This window comes from Melanotaenia boesemani, chromosome 17 (genome assembly GCF_017639745.1).
Source record: "Melanotaenia boesemani isolate fMelBoe1 chromosome 17, fMelBoe1.pri, whole genome shotgun sequence".
NCBI classification, from domain to species: domain Eukaryota; kingdom Metazoa; phylum Chordata; class Actinopteri; order Atheriniformes; family Melanotaeniidae; genus Melanotaenia; species Melanotaenia boesemani.
In genome coordinates, this window is record NC_055698.1 from 13829717 (window position 1) to 13853547 (window position 23831).

General features: G+C 38.5%; 1 protein-coding gene across 5 annotated transcripts in view; it reads right to left on the bottom strand.

The window, feature by feature from the left end:
* LOC121656943 (calcium-binding mitochondrial carrier protein Aralar2) overlaps positions 1-23831 on the bottom strand; it is a 53003-nt gene that overhangs the window by 24023 nt on the left and 5149 nt on the right. For all 5 annotated transcript variants that reach the window (XM_042012189.1, XM_042012187.1, XM_042012191.1 and 2 more), the window contains 6 exons: positions 21115-21230; positions 14667-14806; positions 10557-10703; positions 8501-8639; positions 1777-1870; positions 632-716 (listed from right to left, as the gene is read on the bottom strand). In XM_042012189.1, coding sequence (XP_041868123.1) covers positions 632-716; positions 1777-1870; positions 8501-8639; positions 10557-10703; positions 14667-14806; positions 21115-21230 — 721 coding nt within the window. The remainder of the gene's footprint in view (positions 1-631; positions 717-1776; positions 1871-8500; positions 8640-10556; positions 10704-14666; positions 14807-21114; positions 21231-23831) is intronic.

Below are 23831 nucleotides of genomic sequence, written 5' to 3' on the forward strand. Positions count from 1 at the left end.
AGAAAGAAAAAAAGGTCCTCTGCTCATTTGTCAGGCTGTCTATACCTATTTCTGAATTTCCCTTGTTACAAATAACTCCTGCTAGCTCTTAATACAAGTTGAAGCATGTCTGATTTTAATTAAGTCTTCTTGAGGATGACGCTGCATTCCTTCATTTCCAGTGATAGGAGTTTAGCGTACGTGTTTATTTTAGACATCAACCACATGTCACAGAAAAATTGTGTTTTTTTTTCTCTCTAAAGAAAGTATTTTAAGGTTTTTGGTCCAAATGTTGGTTTGAACTTTTAAAAGTGAACCAGTCTGACAAAAACTGGACAACTGTCATTTTGTGGTTAAACATCCCACTTTATACCCATCTCAACCAGTTTGGAACTGGATTTACTAAATTTCTCTTTTTTTTTTTTACATCAATATATTAAATATGAAATTTATGCCAAAATCACAAATCAAAGTGATGTTTTGCTTTGGAGGATTAATTATATGCCAGCAAGCGGTATCACTCTCCTTAATTATAAATCTTTGTCATGAACACTTTGACATTTAGTTGTGGAGAATGTGCTGAAAATGATAGGAGCAGTGGGTGGAATATTCAGTAAGGAACCTAACATATCAATAAGTTGATATTCTGTACCTGTCTCTGGACCTCAGCCAGGTTGTAAGGTAGGGCGCCTTCCTCCAATGGCGCAATCTTTTCAATGTCCACTAAACCAACACGTCTGGTGAAAAGAAAGAGACAGCAGAGTGAGGCGTTTCAGGTTACTCTTCCTTATGTATCACCAAGTACATGACCTTTACTAGATCAGTCTGTCAGTCTGACGTTACACAACATTCATGGAGAGAATAATGTTTGGTTTGCCATCATTCCATGTGAAAATAATGACACTGATATTTAGAGATCCAGATGTGAGCTTGGCATGATAACCTAGATACAGAAACAAACAACTCATATCCTTGTATTACTTCATCCAACTATAACAAAAATACTTAATCTGACAATGTCTTTCTATTAAGGCTTTTCAACAGTCAACAGTATTCCCAGGCTCAGGGAACTGGGAATGCCGAATCATCACCAACCCTCCTACCCCTCTCCTCTGAATATTGGGGTTATTATCTCTCACATCGACAATCAAGGGGAGTAGAGAGAGCTATTAAAGTATCCCATTGCCCAGAAATAATAATCAGGTGGTGTCTCAGTTCGGGGTTAGAAATTACGAGCATACTGGTCGGGCCACAAAGCAGATGCAAAGGAAGTGGGGGAATGTGAGGCATACGGTAATTTTGTGACACGGATCATAAGGATTGGAATTGCCCTTTTTTTTAGGGTTAAATGGGAGTTTGGGTTAAGTTCGGACTAGAAGAAGATCAAATCTTTTGACCCACTAATAAATATTCTTATCTCTGAGATCCAATCTGGAGCTTTACTAGTATGGCGTCAGTATGACTCTGACAAAGAAAAAACTGATGGTAGTATCTCAGAAGGGTGCTGTAAACTTGCACTTTGAATTTGTTGTGAGAATTCAAAAAGAGTATGAATGGTGAGATGGTGTTTATGCTACAACAATAAAACTACTAGAAAATATTCTCCTTTTATGATTAAAGAACAAAATATGAAAACTTCTACCTGCTTAACCACCACAACACTTTTTACAACATCTGTGCCACGATTAACTTAATAAAATGTAAAAACTAGCAACAGAAATGTCCAAATTATGTACAAGCTGTCTTACTCTCAGTCTGCTTGTGCGTCTGTGTGTGTCTTCTCTGTGTCTGTCTTACCCGCGAGGCTCTGACAGGTCAGCTAGCTGAAAGAGGATGTCGACCTCCATGGGTGTCACCTGGCCGAACCTCTGAGCTGCCACAATGAACTCCTCTATAAAGAAATAGAGATTTCTGATCAGCTTTAGCTAAAATGATGGATAACATATCATGAGATACTAACAAACATTTACATACAGATATTATTATTATTATTATTATTAATAATAATAATAATAATAATAACTTACAGGGCTCCAAGTGGATGTTTAATACACTTTGATGAGCATAAATATCATGGCAATATGAGCATTCAATCTTTACTCTGAAATGTCTTTCTGAGGCAGACTATCAAATAAATGTTTTACTTTTTTATATAAAATATCTTTTTTTTTATCTTTATAGGCAATTTTTAAAAATGTCTTATTAATACACACAGTACAATTTATCTTAATAATTCAGTGGTGCCAAAAATTCTAAAATGTCTTTGATTTACCTACTCAACGTCCATTAGTGATCATGACTAACTGCAGTTAATAGCTCCTTGTGCCAACATAAGAGGGTTTTATTTGACAGCACTCATTCTTTTGACCAACAAACAGAATAATGGGAAAGTCCAAGAAGCTCAGTCTAGATCAGAGAAAAAAGGTAATAGATTTATACAATGTAGGGAATCTCAATTAGATTCCAAGAACATCAATTCAAAACATTGTACTTGTATTTGTGCATGTTTTTTTCCCCAAGGTCTGGAGATCTTAGCTAAGAGTTAGTTCTAATGTTCAATGACCCCACCCAGGATTATCGAACTTTTAAAGCATCATGAGGCTATAAGATTCTGCTCCAAAAAGAAAAAAAAAAGAGAGCGAAATCAACACCTTCATGTTTGCAGCTGACAAGATGGACAAAGAAACAACCCTCTGGAGGACAGGTTTATGGCTAGAGGAGACAAAGAATGAGTTTTATGCCACAACATCTTTGGCGCCAGATACATAAAACTGTGTATATACACAAAATATGTGCAAGCATTGTTTTCACAAGATTTATAAAGATGTGCACATATATGATTCCCTTTTATAAATCACAGTCATTGTAAAACTACAGACTTGCACAAGAACCTGATTTCCACTTTTAGCCATTAATGGAAGCAGGCACTCCCCAGAGAATAAAAGGAAATCTGTTTTATTTTGTCATCTCAGTTTTGTAATTCACAAAAAAAGAGTAAAAAAAACAAACAAAAAAAAACAACCATTCTGAGCAAGCTCCATGAAACTGTCTGTTTTGTTTTATGGTAAATCATGTGGCCTCTCTTTTTCTGTTTCCACCTCATATCAGGGTTATATTGCTGTAAAAACATGTGTACGCACAATCTGGAGAATGCATGAAGTGTGCAAATTCTCACCGCACATTCTTCCTTTATAAATACCAGTTTGTGTGGAAAAGGCATACACATGGTTTTTGTGCGCATGCATTGTGAATGAATCTGACCAAAGATGTTGTTTTTTTTCTTAATGGAGAGAAGGTGAGTGATGAAAACCTACAAACACTGTATCAAGTGTTAATCATGATGACAATAGCCTCATGGACTGGAGCGGAATAAAAGTAAGCCAAACAGTTCAGGTTCAACTGGAATATAACCTCAAACATAACAAAAACAAAATCCATTCACTTACTGCTGCTCATCCATATCCAGACCACAGCAGCAGCAAACAAGGACATGTTCCAATATTCAAAGCATATTTCTCCTCATCCTGGCTAACCCTGGCCACATGAGATACAATATTCCTCCCATGAGTCCTGACACACAGGAAGCATCATGGTTAGATATGAAGCACCTTAACTGGCTTGCTTTGATGCAAGAGAGCATGTCCACTACAAGGAGATTTTTTTTTAATATCAAACAGGTAACTCAACATGTAAACTGACAAATGGTGCAAAAACAGTGTCAAAGCAGGAGAAAGGATACTACTATTACAGTTTGTAAGCAAGCCCAGAAATACACTACACATCAAATAGAGTCAAAGAGTCTCTCTTCACTAAGAAGATCATTTCCCCCTTTTTTCAGGCCAAAAATTTGGAAGTGTTGACAGTGATGCTAACAAATAGATGCAAACCAAGTCATGCCTGATGGAACAAATAAATACATTATCAGAAAACCAATGCAACCCTGTGATCTCACTACAATGGACATAGTCCTTTCTTTGGATAAGACTTTACAACTATAGTTTGAGAAAATGAGAAAAGCAACAGGAAATAATGAAGAGCCTCGGTGGATCTCAAAGTCTACTTGAGCATATTCTTGACTTTATGCAAATATACTACACAAAAATGAAAAGCTGGTTCAAGGTGTCAAAAGGTGTTAAAAGGTGTCAAAGCATATAGAGGTAAAAAATAAAAATATGTCCATGAGGAGCTATAGATTTCAAGAGGCAGTTTCAGTATGTTGTAACTTAACACCCAGTCTATTGTTGGTTGAAAAATGAACAGGTTGACTGCAGTCTGGCTTACAGTGGAGGAGTCAGCATTGTTTGACCTGCTTTATTCAAAGAGCAGCAGGCTGGAGTTGTGACAAAGTCGTCCTACACTGGAGCCATTCACCCTGCCGAGGCTCAGCTTACCCCTGAGGCATGCTCCCTTTCTCTCCTCCTACACACATATATCTATAGAGACATACAGGTAATGCTCACAAGCATGTGAGGCACATACTTTCACGGGAATACACTCACTCCCCCCCAAACACACACACACACACACACACAGACAAAGTTCTGTCTGGAAAGGTCATAGATCACAGTCCTGATAAGCTGTCTACCAGTAACTTTAAGTCTCCACATAAACACATTCACACCCATCTATAAACACCTGACTGTCCTCTCAAAACCAAACTTTAATATGATTTTTCTGAAAAGTTACATCTGTAACTAAATAAAAATAATAAACGGCACATAAATTTAATTTGCATATTGTTTTAGCCATGAAATACTATATAAGGAAATTCTTTATGACAGTGCTCAGGGGTTCATTTTTTCCCTTTAAATAAAAAAAAAAAATGCATATATTTTTTCCATCATCAAAAGATCAGATTTTTTTCATGAGAATTAGAATTGTTAGTGATGATTGGAATTTGATTTCTTTTAGTTTTAAAAAATGAAAAAATGTACCTTTTTTATCCTTTAGCCCTACTATCAGGCTGGTTTTTGCCAGATTCAAGCACCTGCGGCCTTGAAAGTGGGAAGAAACTCTCAAAAGTTTAATTAAAAGGATAATAGAGGATAAAACTGATATTTCATCACATAACACAGATAATTTTATATCACTGTGGTTAAGTGTTACTAAGTAGCGTCTTTTTAACCTCTAAATTTGTGAATATGACCCATGCCTCTGACCAGTAAAATTATCTGTTTTAATTAATAATCCCTAATTGTAATATTTGGGATTGTCATTTCATAAAATTCCATTTTTTTTATCAGGAAAACTCAAATAGGAAAAATATTTAGGGGAGGGAGTTTTAAAGTATGATAAAAAGTAAAATGGTTAATAGTGTTTTGAGAGGAAACAACAAGACAACTTTAAGGATAAGTCCAAAAACCCTGCATTAGTAACTAGTCTAGTGCCTTGCCCACAGTTCTGTGAAGATGCATTTTGCCAAAGAAAAGCTGTGTGGATAAATTCAGAATACCAACATTTTCAAAATGATATAACTAATTTAACAGCTTTATCATCCTCACTGTCTTAGTTTTTCAAGTTAGTGTACTAATATTTAGTATTTAGCACCAAGGATAAAGTTTACATAGATGAATATTTGTTCTGAAAGTTCTGAAATGATCTGAAGACCTATCCATGGTGTACCCTGCCTCTTGCCTCTGCTGGGATAGGCTGCAGCCCCCCACAACCCCGCTTTAAAATAAGCAGGTATAGAACATACATGAATGAATGAATGAATGAATGAATGAATGAATGAATGAATGAATGAATGAATGAATGAATGAATAATCAAATAATTGATTTAAAACCTAAAATGTCAAGCTCACAATAGCAAGATGAAGAGTGTGAAGTTCACCAAAGCTAGCAGGTGTCGTAAAAATTACAATCCAATGCTCAGCAGGTCTCCTACTCAGGGCACCTTAAATGTCTGCACAAAGGTTTGGACCATTTACCAAAAGATTTATTGAAATACTTACATTTGGACTCAATGTATACTTTGTAAATATACTTTACTGTCATAAACAGTCACATACTGTCATCAGTTCTGGCTGTTTCTACTTTAATAGAGATATCCACATGTATACTTTAACATAAATCTAATTCTAACTAAAATTTGTATGCTCAAAAAGTATCTACATACAGTGAGCAACACTGATACACACTGTATGTGTGTACTCAGCTTTGTGTAGGCTTTAAAGGTCCCATATTATGCAAAATTCACTTTTTAATGGTTTTGGAACAGTCATACTGGTCCCCCCGCATGTGTAGGAGACCCGTAAGTGTGAAACTCTTTCAGGCGCTCTCTCTCCCCCCTGCTCCACCTCTAGGGAAGTAAGCGCTGAATTGAGCGAGTTTGAAAGCCTGTACGTTAAGACGTCATAAGGGACAATAACCACTCCCCACAGAGCGATGGACCCGTCTACCGGCTCTCAAAGCCCGCCCTCTAAAAATCACCTAGCGCCCAGTGTTTTTCCCTCTTCGGCAACCCTCGTTAGCGGACATGGCTAAGCGACAGAAGCACTGTTCTGTTTGTGGCTGCATAAATGAACACGAAAACGTTTTTTTTACTTCCATCCACTGAACCCACGAGGACTGAGTGGATTAATTTTATTTTTGGAGGAAATGTACCCGGAAAACTTCCAAAGGTTTTGCATGTCTGTGGCCAGCATTTCAAAGAGGACTGTTTCCACAACATGGGGGCATGGAAAGCAGGCTTCGCCAACCGTTTGAAGCTGAAGCCAGGTTCAATACCAACTGTCCGTGACACAGCTGGAGAGGTAAGAGCTGGCAGTTATTTTATCGTTTCGGCCTTATTAGTCTGATAGCTTGAAAATATATTAGCACTGTTGTAAATGTAGCCAAGTCACTGTTTCTACTGTTTGTATCCGGTGCCATTGTGCATCAGATTGATGAGCGTAGCTAGCTGTGTTCTCCGTGCGTCGCGGTTTGGGTCGGTAATGGGGGCTTCAGGAATGGGTTCCGGTGTTCCGGCGTTTGTTTATCCTTCACTACGCTGTAATCAGCGTCTAGTTACCGCTAAGGCCTAACCTGTCAATCACCTCATGACGGGCGATGCGATGGGCGGAGCCAACAGCTGAGCTGCTCCACCAGGGTTCCGCCCACCATAAACGGCACATTTCTGAAGCTGCTAAAAAGAGGGAGGTGAAGAGAAGCCGCTGCACTCAAACTGAGGGTCGATTTGTCCATACCATGGCGGAAATATTTCATTTAGATATTAATGAATGGTCTCAGATTGGGAATAAAGTGTATAATATGGGACCTTTAAGCATTGTAATGGTGTCTCCAAGGCAAAACAGTGGCCTTGTTGCACATAAGGAATCAATCAGGATTATTGTGCATGTGTGCATACTTGGCTGTGTTGATGTATCTGAAGGCATGTCTATTGGGGGAACTGTTAGGGAAGAGTGTACTGCAGAGGACACACACTCGACACATGACGATGTGTGTACACTATGTGTTTTCTGGGTCAGGCTGTAGTACGTGGAACTGCAGTCCCAGAGGAGGTCTTAATGAGATTTGGGGGGTGAAGAGTAAATGGGTGGTGGCTGTGGAGGTCTGGCTGGCTGTGGGCCACCAAGGGTCAAGCCAAGCTAAGTTTTGGTATACCCATGGTGGGAACACCCTGCAGTTTATATGGGCTCTTGGACTGGGTTGGGTATGGTCCACACCCCTGATAAGACTTCAGATAGCATCATAAGGCTACACGAGTGGCCCAGAGCCATGTGCAGAGAGGTCATATTGGCTTCTTAAAGACAAGCAGAGAAGGAGAGGGAGTTGGAAAGCAAGAGAAGGGGAAAGGAAGAAAGTTATCTAGGCTGCCTGCCAAGTACTGAGGAAAGGAATGAAAGACAACAAGTGGGGCAAGCAAGTGTGGGAGATAAGGTCTTAAAGGAACCAACCATGGGAGACAGATTTATAAATAATAAAATGTCAGAGGGATATAAAGCTATTGATCCAAGAGATAAAATAAATGTCTTTTTGTTTATCATGTAGCTTTGCATTTTTACTCTAAAGTAGTTTGGATAAAATAAAAAGGTTATCATATAGTTTAAACTACTTAAGGTGCACTTGATACACACGATGCAACTGCATCCCACAGCCCTCAAAAGCTGGCACAAAAGATTGTAAACTGCCATCTGTTTTTCTGAGATTACACACTCGACCAAAGCCTGGACAGATGTAGTGGTCCACAGATCAATGCATGGATATTCAACAGAGAAGACAAGCACATCCAGGATTGTGGGTATGCAGTACGTGTGCTGGTCTGGATCCAGCACTGCCCATTTAAATGCCACCAGGAAAAAGAAAACCAAACAAAAACAAGTTTCCACCCCTGTTTCAACACACAACAAATTATCTGGAAAACACATTAGTGCCTGTAGGCCAGGACTTCATCAGTCTTCTCTGCGTGACCACATTTGACTCTGTTCTGCAAGTCTTCCTGCATTCCATACTCAGAAATGTGCATGCTCTTTTTCTTTTTGGCTACATGTGTGTGATCTTTTTGTGTGTGTCCCTGTACCTTTAGTGACCTCCACATCTCGACGGTGGCCAGCCAGGGTGCTGTAGATCTTTCTAATCAGCTCCATGTTGTTGAGCAGCGAGTTGAAGCCGTTGAAGTAGGAGAAGCTGACCTGATGAGAAGTGCTGCCCCCTGCAACCTGGGCAAAGAAGAAGAGGTGTAATTCAGGGCCAGAAAAATCATGATTTTAAACCCCGCTCTACAGTCTAGATAAAAATTTATAAGAAAAGAAATACTAAACCAGGAAAGGTCAAGAGGAAATCTTGACAAACAACAGTGGTTAATCAGCATTATTTCTCTTTATCTTCTCTCCACAGGGAGACATAAAACCTAATTCAACCACAACTTTTTCCATCACATGATGCACTCTCTCAGAGTTTAATTAACTTTCTTTATGGGGTGGAGGAAGTAGTAAAAGAACAGAAAATAAAAAAAATAAGGTAACTGATTAAAAATAGATGCTGGACTTGCAAGGAAATTCCAGACAGACCGCAAACTCTTTTATGCAAACCATGTATCCCATCTTTATTAAATGAAGCCCAGAAACCCTTAGAGGAGCAGCTCTATCTGTCTTTTTAAGAAATATGTGGTCGAGTATGTTTTATGAATCCTGTTTTGGGTAGTTAATGTTAGAGTATCAGATGTGCCTTGAGTCTTTGCTGCTGAATCAGAGCAAAATGTAGAACTTCCTCTCACTAGATGGCACTGTTTGCTTTACAGACTAGTGCTTTAAATTAACTCTGTCTGCAACAAGGGAGGGAAGCTTGAGTGAAACTGCCCTAACAGGACAGTTTTGTATTTGTTCATGTCTGTGAGCCTATAGACATGGATCTTCCCACGATGTCCAACAGAAAGTCTTTCACAAAAGGGAAGAGGAGGACAAGATTTAGGCCAAAAAAAAAAAAAAAAAAAAAAAACTAAACAAAAACAGAAAAGAGCATGACGTTCATTATTTACTATGCGTGGTGAGTGAGTTAAATGTTGCTGTTTCACTGTTTGTGCTCTGTTATAGTACTGCCTTCGCCTTTAATGTGTCTGCAGTGTTTATAAGGTTTTTGATATGTGTGTATGCGCAGAGAAAGAGAGTTTACAAACAGCACACTGAGATGTCTGGTCGGGGAGGTAAACATGGTGAAGAAAATGACAGAGTCTACAAGGTGTTTATGAAATGGGGCAATACATGGACACGAGATGCGCACAAGCACAACGAAAACACTAACACACATAAAGAAAAGACAAGATGTATGAAAAAGACAAACATCTCAGAGCTCAAAACAAACAGAGCGCACACAAAAACACACAGGCAAAGATGATGGCCTGCAAAGCTGCAGTCTCCATCTATCGGTCTCTATCTCCCCATTCAGCTGGCCTGCTTTGGCTTTGACACTGTCAGAGAGGTTAGATTTAATGACATGTTGAGAGAGAGAGACAGGCATGGGGGGTTGGTTGAGAGAGGGGAGAAATAAAAAAAGAAAGGAAACAGAGGGACCAGATGAGAGGTGACAGAAAAGGGAAAGAGGAAGAAGACAAGTGAGAGGAAGAGAAAGCCATGGTGTGGTTGTGGGAGTAGAGAGATACAGGAAAACTATCTTGGCTTTAGCCTTGTATGGAGAGAACTGTAATGATAGGCTGCTTGGTTTTGCTAGCTGACTTCAGCAACCAAATCAGTGGATTGATGATACTGCATATGTGGAGGTGTTCCCTATACAATATCTGGTCTGCTTCTGAAATACAAAAACAGCATCATGTTATGGCACATGCGATTACACACTCTTGTATGTGCATCATTAACCTAGATAGACATTCCAGCTTAGCTTGAAAAACACTGTTACTAAGAAGAAAATATTAAACATCAGTTGTATTATCAAAGCATAAATTATCGTCTACTGATAAAAAAAAAACAGCTGATGTAGACTGGGTTTTTTTCTGTTTTTATCACAAGCAAGTATCCATTTTCCAAGTGGCATCAGTAACTATTGACTCACTGCCTTTGGCTCTTGTGGATAAGGGTAAAACAAATAGATGAAAAAGCCACAGTACCAAACAAAAGACCCACCGCCACAAGGCATTCCTCTACGAAGGGTGTGAGCATGTGCGGACGAATGGTAACCATGATGTCCCTGAAATCCAGCGCTGAGATGGAGCCGCTGTGTGCTTGGTCCCGCTGAATGAAAGCCTGCCGCGCATGTTCCAGTTGCATTTCCTGTAAAGGGAAGAGGACATAGGAAGTCTGGGTGTTAGAGCATCGTAAATAAGCACTACTGTTGTACACACACTGCTTGTGGATCATACAACTCTGAAAAATCCATTTAAGCCCACACATATAAACACATATTCACAATAAAAGAAAAGGAAAAAAATCAGTTAAAGGTAGCCAGTGTTAAACCAGCGTTAAGCCACCATTAACCCAGGCTTCAGCCTCTAAAAACAGCGGCATGCTTACTGCAAGGCATCGTTTGAGATTTTCACACCCTACCCAAATCTGCATTAAACCCACTTGAGGGAGAAACGTATAAACACATGCAGACATACACAGACAAGCACACACATGCAAGACAGTTAATCACCCAATTGCTCACTTTTCTGCCTGTCTTCATGCACACACACACACAAAACGTCCGCAGGGACAACAGGAGGCTGTGGTGGTGAGGACGAATCCCACAAGGCCTTGGAAATTAGCAGCCATTATCGGTACCTGCAACCACAAGTCTACAGAGAGAGGCTGTAAGCACACCACTGTCATCTATGGTTTCTCTGTAATCAAACAATAAGCTCAGAAACAGCAAAAGACAGGGATTTTAGGACAAAAATATTGTCCACAGAGACATTGTGAAATACAGCAATAGACCTGAGGATAGGATAAGATAAAGCTTTTTGGTTTAACCCTTTAGTCATCTGTCGAGCATTAAGACAAAAAAGTGGGCTGTGTGTATTTTTAAAAGAGGTTTATGACACTATACAAAAGTTTGGAACCTTTAAGTAGAAATGAATAACTCCACTTAACCATCCAAAAGTGAGACAAAAGAGCTCTAGTGATTATCCTAAAACTGGGATGTGAAAGAGTAAAAGTGTTAAGAAAACTTTTAAAACTTTTTAAAACTATATAAAACTAGATACTTGCAAGGAGATTTAGGACAATAAAAAAAAGTCGGTAAATAATCTCAGAATAAATTATTGTCAAAGTGTCCAAGAATAATTGGACTTTTTCTTTCAAGCCACATACATTGGACAAAACATACTACAAGCGGACTGATTAAATGCTGAACATCCATGGCATTATTCAATTGACTGATTCAGATGGATGTTATTGTTGTAACGGAACTCTAAGAAAGTGGTATTAAAACAACACAAAACCCTATGAGACGATGACTTATTGTTGTGTTGAATATGAGTGATATTTCACTGACAGCATAACTGATCGAACTCTAAATTCGAGGCCCCCGAGAGAAATGACTGGGAATGAGTGACATTTACACAAAGCTAAGTGGAGACCGGAGGGGAGTAAGAATAGACATTGCAACAAAAGCACCAGATTTGCAAAAACAGCAAATGCAGCAGCCATGTGTCAGCATCACCTATGAGCACAGCAGGGGCTCTGCAGAGTGTACAAGTGAGGGGAAAGCAAGAAGATGAAGAGACTGACACATGTAAACACTTCTAAAGTAAATAAAGTGAGATATTTTGGTGTCGGCATCAAAGGAGTGACTTTCATCTCGGTGAGTAGATAAAACACTTAAGTGAGAAATAAACTGGGAAGAGGACACAGAGGAGGAGAGCTGAATTTTTAAAGTTAAAACAAAAAAGAAAAAGTGAAGAAGTCACTTGTTTTGTGTGCAAGGCTGTGTGCATATTTTAACGTGTTTGTGTCTGTCTGAGGAAAAAAAAAGTGGACAAGTCGAAACTCTGAAAAGCCACACAGAAACCACACAAAGCAACAAAACAACTGTGGTCCGTGAGATGGAGAAGTTTATAGTCTCAGCCTCCTAAAATCTTAACTTGTAACCGTATGCGTGTTTCTGGAACATGGTTTTTATTTGGGAGGGGACTGAGGGAGGCAGGAGACATAAAACTGGGTGCTTAAGACAGCCAGCAAGAGACCACCGAGGCATTCACAGTCATTTTAATTGTTCTTGGATAAGAATGAAAACACATGACAAGCCACCTCTGTTAGTTTTCAATGGCCATGATTCATTATAGTCTCTTCTTTAAAAGTTACACAACAGATGAGTGGAGTGGGGTCACTTCTCTCTTCCCCAATCTTTGCTTGTCATCAGTACAGGGCTAAGGTTATTACAAGAGAGAAGCACAACTGCTCATTTCCAGGTGTGCCAATGATGTTGAGGGATGGCCACTGATTCTTTGTGGAGTCAAACATATAAGTGGGGCTTTTTAAAATCTAAATAATGTCAACAATTCACTTTTTTTGTAAGTGCTTAGGAAAGAAGTGGCACATGTGGTGTTCCATCTATGCAATTCAAGCCCTTTACTCAACAGGATTTCTAATATTAGGCTGCTATATGCCAGTATGTGCCACTTCTCTGGACATTGGTAATACCGCTGCCTGAGACAACACTACACTGACAGCATGAGCAGGGGCTTGGCCGGCGTCCACGCATGAGACGAGAAAAATGCATGTAATTGATGAGAATCTCTGGCTTCCATCAAGACAGTAATTGGCCAGAGAGAGCCCTTGTGAGAAATATGCGGCGCAAACGTTTTCCCTGATAATCCTATCTTGTGAGCATCTGGCAGCGGTGTGGTTACAATGGCAGAAAAACAATAAACACATGCATGTAAGGAAGAGGAAATAAAGGATGGGAACATTTTAGGAAGAGAGATGGGTATCTTGAAAATAACTAAAAAGCTAATCAGAACTTCTGTAGTTAAACTGGATATCTTAGTATTTAAAGGTAGAAATTACTAAATAACTTTACAGGTAATATGCAACAGAGGTATTCAATTTTACAATAGGCTGCAGTCTACAAAATTATAAAATTTCTTTTGTGCTTTCTCTCACATTGGAATAAACAAAGAATATCTATGCAGCCAAGCATTCTACAATAACATGAAATTTATTTTCTTCTCGTATTTATTAAGGCTTTTTTATTCAAAATCTATGAATAATGATTAAATACAGACAGCCTGAGCAAAAAAAAAAACAAACAAAACAAAACAAACAAAAAAAAAAAACAAAACAAAACAATAATGTGCACTTCATAGTTGAGCCATGAGTGCTGCTGGCTGCTGGCCTGCTGCGATGAGGAGCTGGAAACCACTGAGTGAGTGACTGGGAGAAAACCAGGCATGCTGTCAATGCAAAGCCCAGCATCCACTGGCCACATCGCCACACAGCTGCACACCACACAGAGGCAAAAACAAGCAAACACTGAGACAAACACAGATGCAAAAAATCTTGCATGCCACTACTGACACATAACATTTGCAAGTATCACACATTTGTAGAGACACCTTTATGCACATATAACAATGTCCCCGATCCCCACGTGCACCAGCCCACTGTGCAGAAGCCATCTGGTCTAAGTTAAGTGTAATATAAAAAGCTTATTCAGATACATGGTGCGTGTGGATGCAAACTTGGCACAACTAAGGCCCTCTCTCCCATCCCCTCTACCACCTTTCCCTGCTTAGGCCTGATTTAAGTCTAGACATCATATTGGAAAATGGTTCACACACCACAAACACACTAGGACTATTCCAACTGTACTATTTATGGAGGTAGAAATGTCTTTCTACCTGCTTCAGAAGAGGTGGAATGAAGTAACACTAATGTATGTACGACAGCTAATGGAAAACAAATGCAGAAAATGTAGCAAATATATAACCTCAGTGTTTCATTAATGACTAATATGGACAATATGTAGTGCTGTGTTTGAGAGTGATGCAGAAAAGTGTGTGTTTGACTATGTGTTTCTGCTCAGACAATGTGAAGAATACATTTTTATGATGACATGCTTGTATGATGGCTGGGAAGCTTAAGTAAAGATAAGACAAAGTGTACAGAGGCATAAATGAGCAGATGCAGATTAACTGACGATGACTGATGGGTGCTCTGCAGTCGAAATGTAAACAGGACAGATGGCAAAATAAACATAAAGTCAGACAGACAAAGTGAGAAGGTCATCATCATCATCATCATCAGACTCACCAGAAGAAACTGGGTGAACTCGCCATAGTTAAGCTGCTTGTTTCTCTGTGCACCAAAGTGCAGCCGTATGAACTCACACTCCCAGTTGAAGGGGATGCGCTGAAGGATGGTGGTCTGGCTGAAGACCTGTTTCACATCCTCTGCAGGGAACGTAAGAAAATAAACAAACAATAAGTTGCTGCTTTTATGATGGGAAGGCCTTAATTAGAGGTGTGAACATAAAAACCATAATATAAAAAAAGGTATCAGATATCAGTATTGAGTTAATAAATATATAAGAGAATACTACTACTGAATACAAAGATATAAGAGCTTCAAGATTTATGGAGCAAAATCCCCACAAAAAAGGGAAAATTTAAGATAAATTTCAAGAATATAATTTGTGAAATTATACCTGCCTATACCTGCCTGTGTGACAAGTATTTAACAAGTATTTGGACATTTTACCTCAGTAGAAGTCCCAAACTTTACTTGAAAGTGATGATCTTGGGATTCTTACATATTACACAATTGTTGTTACTTAAGCATGTCAGCATATAATTATTCTTCCGTTGTGGCTTTGATTTTAACTGAAGTAACCTGACTCTAAATAACTGGGAGGTTTAATTAGTGGCAATGAGTGGCATTTTCTAAATAATTAATTGTTAATGAAATTTTAAATGCTACAGTAGCTTCTTTCCATAGTTATCAAAAAAGAATTTGAATGAAGTGTAAATATCTTAGAACTGCATCCAAGTACAGAACTTGTGTATTTGTATTTTGCTACTAATTTTCTATTAAAAAAAATGCAAAATATGGACTAAACAAAAATTAGAAACTAATTAGGCTAAAACTAACCAGGTTTTCAACAAGTCCTGTATGGTTACAGTATACCCATGTGTTTGGATTTTAAACATTATACTGAACCTTTAATGCTAACAGCCATATATCTGTATGTTTGTTTTTTCATAGCAAGCGATTATCAAATATATCATAAGTTTTTAGTTTGTACTAATTAAGACCTAAAATCTTTCAGTACAAAGTCTTGTGAGTCAAGCCTTAACAAACCGCATGTGTTTCCTGTCTCTTCGTCAACACGACTAATAGTTTAATTTTGGAAAAGAGGAAAAAAACAGGGCTGTTTTTAACTAATTGTCAAAATCAATCTCCAGAGCACAATAATCCTGCACTGACTTAAGCTTCTCCAGATAATTTTTGAATGGCACATGCAGAAGTTTTTGAGTTGTGTGGCTTCCACACTGAGAAGGATAGCCTTTTCTTCTCACTTATGTTCCTCTGCCTGAACCCTCTAAGCCTCTAGAGCCAGTAGAGTGGAGAGACACTGAACATGAGTCCTAAATTACAGCCTTACTAAAGAAACAAAAACAAACCAATAGAGCGACCTGTTTCTTATTACCAAACAGGCTGAAGAAGTGGAGAAAGGAAAGGGGGAAATAAAGCATTTTTTTTCTTTTTTTTCACAGGCAGGGAGGGAAATAGAGAGAAAAAGAAAGGTGATGTTTACTGCAGCTCAGCATTACCTGCTGATGGAAGCCTGTGTTGTTTTTTTTTACACTTTAATAAGGCAATAAATATACAGCCTTTAATTCTTTAAGAAACAGGCTGCCTTAGAGGCGTTTATATTATCAGCTTTTATAGACCTGTCAACACTCTGTACTCTTTCATTTTCGTTTTGTCTTTTTGGCTGAGCTACAACTACATGTCATGTGCTGCATTGCAATTTTTATGAACTCTGTATTCTGTCAAATTATGCATTTAGCTATTACGTGCTAAAACTTCGGATCACTGAGCCACTTGTGCTTCACCAAAACTGCTCAGGTTATTATTAAATTAAAATGATTTAGCAGAAAACTGAAAGAAAAAGAAAATCAATCTCAAGACATTTATTGTGCATGAAAACAAATAGGGCTTTAATGCAACATAAGCTACAGCTATAATGTTTTTAATGGGTAATAAAGAAAAGAGTTCTGAATTTTGTGCCTCTCTGAGGTTGTTTAATCAAACGAATGGAGGGAAAATGGGAGAATTCTGTAATGTCTCACAATAAAGCAACTTTGACAAGTCTATAATCTCAGTCAGGAGTTATTTGCTTTTTGGCGTAGTGGTAGCCTGACACTGCAGTCAGTGTTTGTGCACTGCATGATGTGTGTTGTTTTTCATACGATTTTTCACTTGTGCGCAAGTCCCATAACACATCACGTGCACTGGGATATTCATTAACCTTTGGGAGACGCAGAAAAACAGCAGACCTTTTAATTGCCACCAAGACAACGTCACTCTAATTGATCCTTTTAAATATGAAAATTTACATATGTGCATATATAATCACCCACAATGATCTTGCACCCTGTCGAGAGCAACAATTAAAATGAAATTCACTTACTCTTCCATGTTTGCGAATGGGATGTGTGCGCGGCATCGCAAATCAAGCCTAATGCGCTAACGCCTCGCACACCTACAGAACGCTGGCATTAGACTTGTTTAAATCAATTAGGCAAATGTAAAATGAGCAACGAGTACAAATGTCTTCCCATTTCACCTCAGAGCTTCCAGGCATCAGAGTAATGGTACCAATCATGTTCACACACACACACATACACACCCACCCACCCTCTACAGCCACCTTCATCTGCATCCTTCAGCTGCCTGTCCACCTCCAAACCTAACCTCATCTCAACAGATACAATACAGGACCACATACAGTATTTTTGTTTGTGGATGCAGCCATAAAAGAGTAGATGAGCTCAGGTCAGACCCCCTCACATAAACTAAAGAGGACTTTCTGAAAACATATTCAGGGGCACATTTAAGAGGAGCGTTGTTAAATGTCAGCTGCAAAGAAACAGGTGCAGTATTCAGATCTGAACTTTTGTTTTAGTTTACATAATAACAGAGTCATCATTAGACAAACTGTCACCTCTGCTAAGGGTGTTTCCTGATTATGTTTTGTTGTTTGGTGGAAGGTTTTCTTTGACAGATTAATATATTCAACTTTTCTTATTCTGAAACTATGATTTAGAAAGATGTAAGATGCAAAGATTTTTTCCAGATGTGTGAAGCGAGGATAAGTAAACAAACTTTTTCATAAGAAATGGGCTGTGTTTGTTCATCAGTCTATGTTTTTTTTTTAAAATAACTTATTTTTTTAACAGTTTCTGTAATGATGTAAGCTGTTGTCTTCTTTAATAGATATTGTTTGACCTCTTAGGTTTTCTATGTCTGTGTTGTGCTGACGCTTACTGACAACTTCAGTACACCTGTGTAAACTTTATTTTTTTCAAATGTTCTCATTAAGGATAGTGTATGCAACCATGTAGAGGAATTTTCTCACAGTATATTTATTCTCAGAGGTGTTCTGTTTTCATGTAGCCACTATTCATGTTGTAGTTGTATATCTCAACAATGTGCTGGCACCCGGGTGGGTGGTTCTTAGGCTCCCGAGGTGCTGGTTCCTGACCTAGTCTCACACTATGATGGCTGATGCCTGGGGAGGCCGGCGGGCTGTTACCCATGCCTCCCTGAGGCCCGCGCTTTGGCTAGGACCTCCTTCTGCTATTTTCTGGGTGGGTGTGTGGTCATCGCTGACATTGGCTGCCTGGGCTTCCATGCTCCGTGGTGGCTGCTGGTTACCTGGGTCTTGGGACCCTCGTTTTCTGCTTCTGGTCCTTGTTTGGGTTTCCATTCCTTATATTTTGCACTCATGCTCATTTACTAACACACATGCTTATCTAGTCGCTGTGCTGTCTTGCAGGTTTCATTTCATAACTACAGTCATGTTTTCATATACTTGCTGCTGGTGTAGTTATTGATGTTTTTCTCAGTTTGTTTTCTTACAGATGCTGCTGCTGATTCTCTGTTTTGTTTTCTTACAGAGGCCATAAGATGTTTTCTGCAAAGTGTCCTAACAGGTGAAGCAGCTGGTTGTCTGGTTTTTCTGTTTGATTTTGATTGTACAGTTGTTGTTGATTTCTGCCTTTTGTATATTTGTCTCTTCTATTCTCGGTCTCTCTTCTACTTACTCTCCTCCCTTCTTTTGTTCTGCTTGTCAGGTCCAGTGTTAATATGAAATTCAGCAAAAACCAAATAAAAAAATAAATAATAATATTTAAGTGTCAAGAAGAGCCTTGTATCCACAGAGCTTCATCCTCTTTATATCTGTTAAGCTCCATCTTGGCAAAACAAATTTGTCCTTTTGCTCATTAATGTGCACATTTGTCCATTTTAAAATGACTAAATAAATAAATTCAGGCTTTCCTTTTACTAGGTTGTACTCATGTTAAGTCAGATATGAATATGGTTGTCACGATTGTGAAAGTTTAGATGATTGTCACAGAAGAAATAGCAATAAACAATTTCATTGTCTGTTCTCACTATTGGGTTGCTATTATACAGCAAGCCTTGTAATAATTAAATAAGTGACCTAACCCAAGCAAAGAATGACACCTTATATTAAAAATAAATACAGGAACATAAAAAATATATACACTACAGTTCAAAAGTTTGGGGTCACTTTGCCATGGGATTCAATAGGGAAGTGACCCCAAACTTTTGAACGGTAGTGTACATGTATTGTTTTTAGTTTGACTTGCTAGACAAAAGTCAGACACATTGAGCAGATTTATGTGGACAGAGGACAGGAGCACAACAAGAAAAATTAACAAAAGCTACTTAAAAACTAATGTTTACTGGCATTATTATTATTCCTATGGCAACTATGACAACTGCTATAATTATACATGCATTTGCAATGACCACTAAGATTATTATTCTATTTTGATCATAGATATTAATTACTGCTGCTTATGGGGGAGCTAAGCGGAGCTCGGAAGTCCTGGTTGTGGTATTTACACTGTTTATCCATGTACTACTTTTCTTTCCTTTTCTCACTTTTTTGTACAATGTATTTGCATAATAAATAAAGAAATAAGCTAATTAAAGGGAATAGGCCAGCTTTATTAAATGCTAGAATGTCATTAATATGACTTTTTTTTTCACTTTCACCTGGCTGTTTTAAAACAGGTGAGTGTAGACAATTAAGGCCTGGTACACACATAACAATTTTTTAAATCTTGTGAGATTTTTTATCGGTTCTAGACCTCACACGTGAAGATAAAAAATCAGGCATTAAACAGTTTTGATCATAATGTCTGTGGTGTGCGCTGATAATCTAATCACAGAACAACACACACATGACGATGCTGTCCCGCAACTCATCTACAATCTAGTCCTCAGAGCCGGACAAACGTCATAACGTAGAAGAAGAACCATAGCAACAACCAACAAAAAACAAAGAAGAAGAAACATAGTAACCGGAAAACACAACACACAGTATGGAAGGGGATATATAGGATGAGGAAATGATGGTGGTCTTGGGACTATTGTTAACAGAAAAAGCCAGAACTGAAAAACATAACAGACTGAAGACAGTGTGAACATGAACTTTAATTACTTCCTTGTTCCCCAGCCAGTTCGCTCTCTGATTGGCTACATTCTGTACCACGTCACCATCCACGTAGTCAGAATGCACGAGTTGTCGGCGTTCCTCAGAAATTGGCTCTGAAATATTGAACATGTTCAATATTCCCAATTGTCGGCTACGACCCGTTTCGGAGCGGATTATTGGGACAAATCAGCTCGTAACACACCACAGACCAAATGATGATCTGGCGTTTGCCGTCCGAGGTCGGGAAGAGGCAAAATCGGGACAAAAACAGTCGTTATGTGTGTTCCAGACTTAAGATAATTATGCAACCACGATTAAGATCATCTTAAAAAATTGTGATTAATTAACTGTTCATTAGACAGGCCTACATATGAAATGGATATGTCGGTGCTTTTCTGTCAGCAAAAATAATATTCATGTTGATGCCTTAAGATTGCATCAGATTTTTCTTTTTGTATTGTTATATTACTAAATACAATATTACTATAATAACATGACAACGATAATAAAATGACACTACTGAAATTTTATTTATTTCAGTTTATTTGCTGGTTGTTCATGATATCAATCATGACATGATTTGTGCGTTTTTTTTGTTTTTTCTAAACTTAGATTCACCTTGAAGACTGTGGTTTGTATTTCTCACATGGACTGTGTGAGACTATTGCTTGTTCTGTTTTACTCTCGCCTACTGTATGTTTAGCAACAGAACTGGCTATGTGGAAGCACAAAAATGACTTAAACAGGAGTGGAAAAAAATAAAGAAAAACTTAAAATTGCCCTTATCCAAAATGAACACTACAACATGAAAATCAACACTAAAGGTTTTCCAGAGGGCTACAGTTTGATGCAAAAACATCCTCACCTGTTGGCAGTGAGACTGGTCATGCATTTTACTTCAGGTCTTTTTTAAAGCACATGTCATACTTCTGGTTCACTGCATCTGTATCAATGTGACAAAAGGGTAATTTCATCTAAAACTATTTATCTGAGGCAGTTACTTACCAAAAGTGGTCATTCCACTGCCTGTTTTATCAAACAGCAGGAAGGCAACCATGAAGAGGGAGTCTGGGGCACACAAGACTGACTCGAATGCTACAAACTCCTGAAAGGAGATCAAGCTGGGGGAGAGAGGGCGAGAAAAAAAGAGGACACATAGAACTGTAAAAAATGTAAAATCCTGTAATTTCAGCGTAATCGTTGTATGGCGTTTGTTTCAGCTTGCCTGTAAATGCTTCATCAGCTACACATGTGATCACTGACGCTTTGATACTCAATTAGCCACATTATTCCTTACAAAGGCTTAAGTCCAAATTACTCTAATGAAATGAAATATTATATTAAAATAATAATTAAATAAGTTACTCAAACACTGCATTAAACTACAGACTCCGCTGTAATTACTGCCACACAGTGGTAAACCAGCACACTCAGGCAACCTATCAATCTACACTACATGTAACTCGAGTAGCCTTTTATCCAGAAGTCAGTCTGTTATTCCATATGTAATGTCATAAACTCATTGAGTGTGACAGCAAGAAAATAAAACATTTTTAAAAGCTCTGTGTGTGTTCCCAGTCTGAGCTGGCAGTGGGTACGGGGAGGGCAACATTTTAAAAACCCAGATGAAAAAAAAGCCTAAATATGAAGTTTCACATTTTAGTGTGCCATTTTAAACAAGTAGACAGGCATGGAGGGAGCTGGGATTAATTAATTAATGTAACTTAATAAATTTAATATGAAAACTTCAAAAGGGGCCAGGGAAAAGGATTCACTATGCAAACTTGAAGTGTTGTCTTAAAACACAGCTTGGTTAGTTTTCTCTGACTTAAATATAAACGTACTTCCTGATTTTCATAGGAAGAACCGTGTCCTCATAAATCATCAACACAAACAAAAACTGACATAAACACTGCCACTGCGTAAACTCACTGAGAGCCCGGTCAGTCCCACTGAAGGTAACTGGACCACACAGTCCTACCACTATTTAGGCCTTGGTTCACAGTTTCCATAAGTCCATTATGAATTTCACAAATGGATCTGATAATTACTGGATGGGTCAGAATTAATGAGCGGTCCCTGAGCGTCCATCTATTAAAACTATTTCAATTTCTGAGGGGGAGTGTGGTGGAAGAGGCGAGGAGGGAGTGCTGCAATGATTACACTTTTCTGGTTGTTGTAATTAATTATGTTTCTGATTAAATTCAGAGGTGTTTGTTTGGCCTTGGATCGTTTCAGGTTTGTATCTGGGGACTTATGTGAATCCTTACATGTATTTTGCATAGTTTAGATGCAGAAAAACTGTATGAGAAAAATAGGCTGAAGTCAAGGAGATGTGTACTGACAATGGTTCTTCTCATCAAAAAAAAAAAAAAAAAAAAAAACAGAAAAAATGGCACATATTCTTCAGCTTCAATCACAGTGACACATGATTTGATATCCAATAAATGCACTCTCTTCAAACATTCAGAAAATAAACCCAAGAAAGTACAACAGTGAATACAAAAGGCTCAGATTAATATTTGCTTTCAATAAAGTCAGAAATACATACTCATATGAGAGCATCAATATGCTCCCAGAGATGAATTGAGTGTGTTTGAAAGAGAGCTACATAGGAACAAAGAAAGGCATGGAGAGGGAACAGAATTGAAAGTCTCAGCAGCAAATGAAATCAGCTGTCATTATTTCAAAGGCAAGACTAATTGTTTTATTAACTAAGCAGGTAGTTCTTATGAGCAGGGTCCTGCTGATGACAAGTAGGAGGAAGGGGGCCCAAAAGCACACCGCTGGGTCCATGGATCCACTGGTAAAAACAAAGCCAACACTACTGGTGGAATACTATAAATTTACCTAACAATGATCATTCCTTTGTTACACATGCATGGTACAGTCTGAAATTATACCTCAGATGTTAATCGAGGCATTTAAGCAAATACAAGCTGCAGTGAAGACATGTGCCTCCACATAGAACCAAGAGGGAAATGTCAGGTTCTAACTTTCTTTCACCTGCATCAATTTACATGTATGCTGTACATACTGTCCCAGACATGGATAATCAGCATATTAGTGTAACTGAGAGGGCTGTTGATCACTAAGGGATTGGACTGCAGTTAAGACCAGGGAGTCCAGAACTATAGAGTCTATAACCCACACAAGAAAACATTCGACAGACGACTCTGAAGCTGGGGTTGAAGCTTATGATGGTTGATTAGCAGCGCCATGACGGCTCCAAAATGATTACCATGAGGGGGAGGGAAGCCATCGCTTTTACTATCCAGACGTAACCCCAGCTAGACACTCAATAATCAACTCAACCTACAGCATCTCCCAACCATCAACTGCTATGGCATGTGTCCAGGGCTGCCCATTACATGGATGCAGCCTAGGATAAACCTCAAAGACAAGGCTTATGTGATATTATACCATGGCTTTCCTTCGTGTTACTATTTCCTTACTTTACTCCACATGGTTTGCTCCATATTCAACCAGAAATATACATGTATATGTCATGTGTCAGAAAGATGTGGACCACACTAGACTGAAGCAAAGATTTGTATGCATTTGTCTGGATGACAGCTCAATGCACTTCTTATCATGCAGCTTTCTATTCCATTTATGTTTTCTGTCTATTTATATTTATATTGTGTCATCTTATCTTCATCAGCCAGCTTCTACTTGTGTCCTTATCTGAAACAAAACCCAGGCTTTCAAACGTTGTTTAC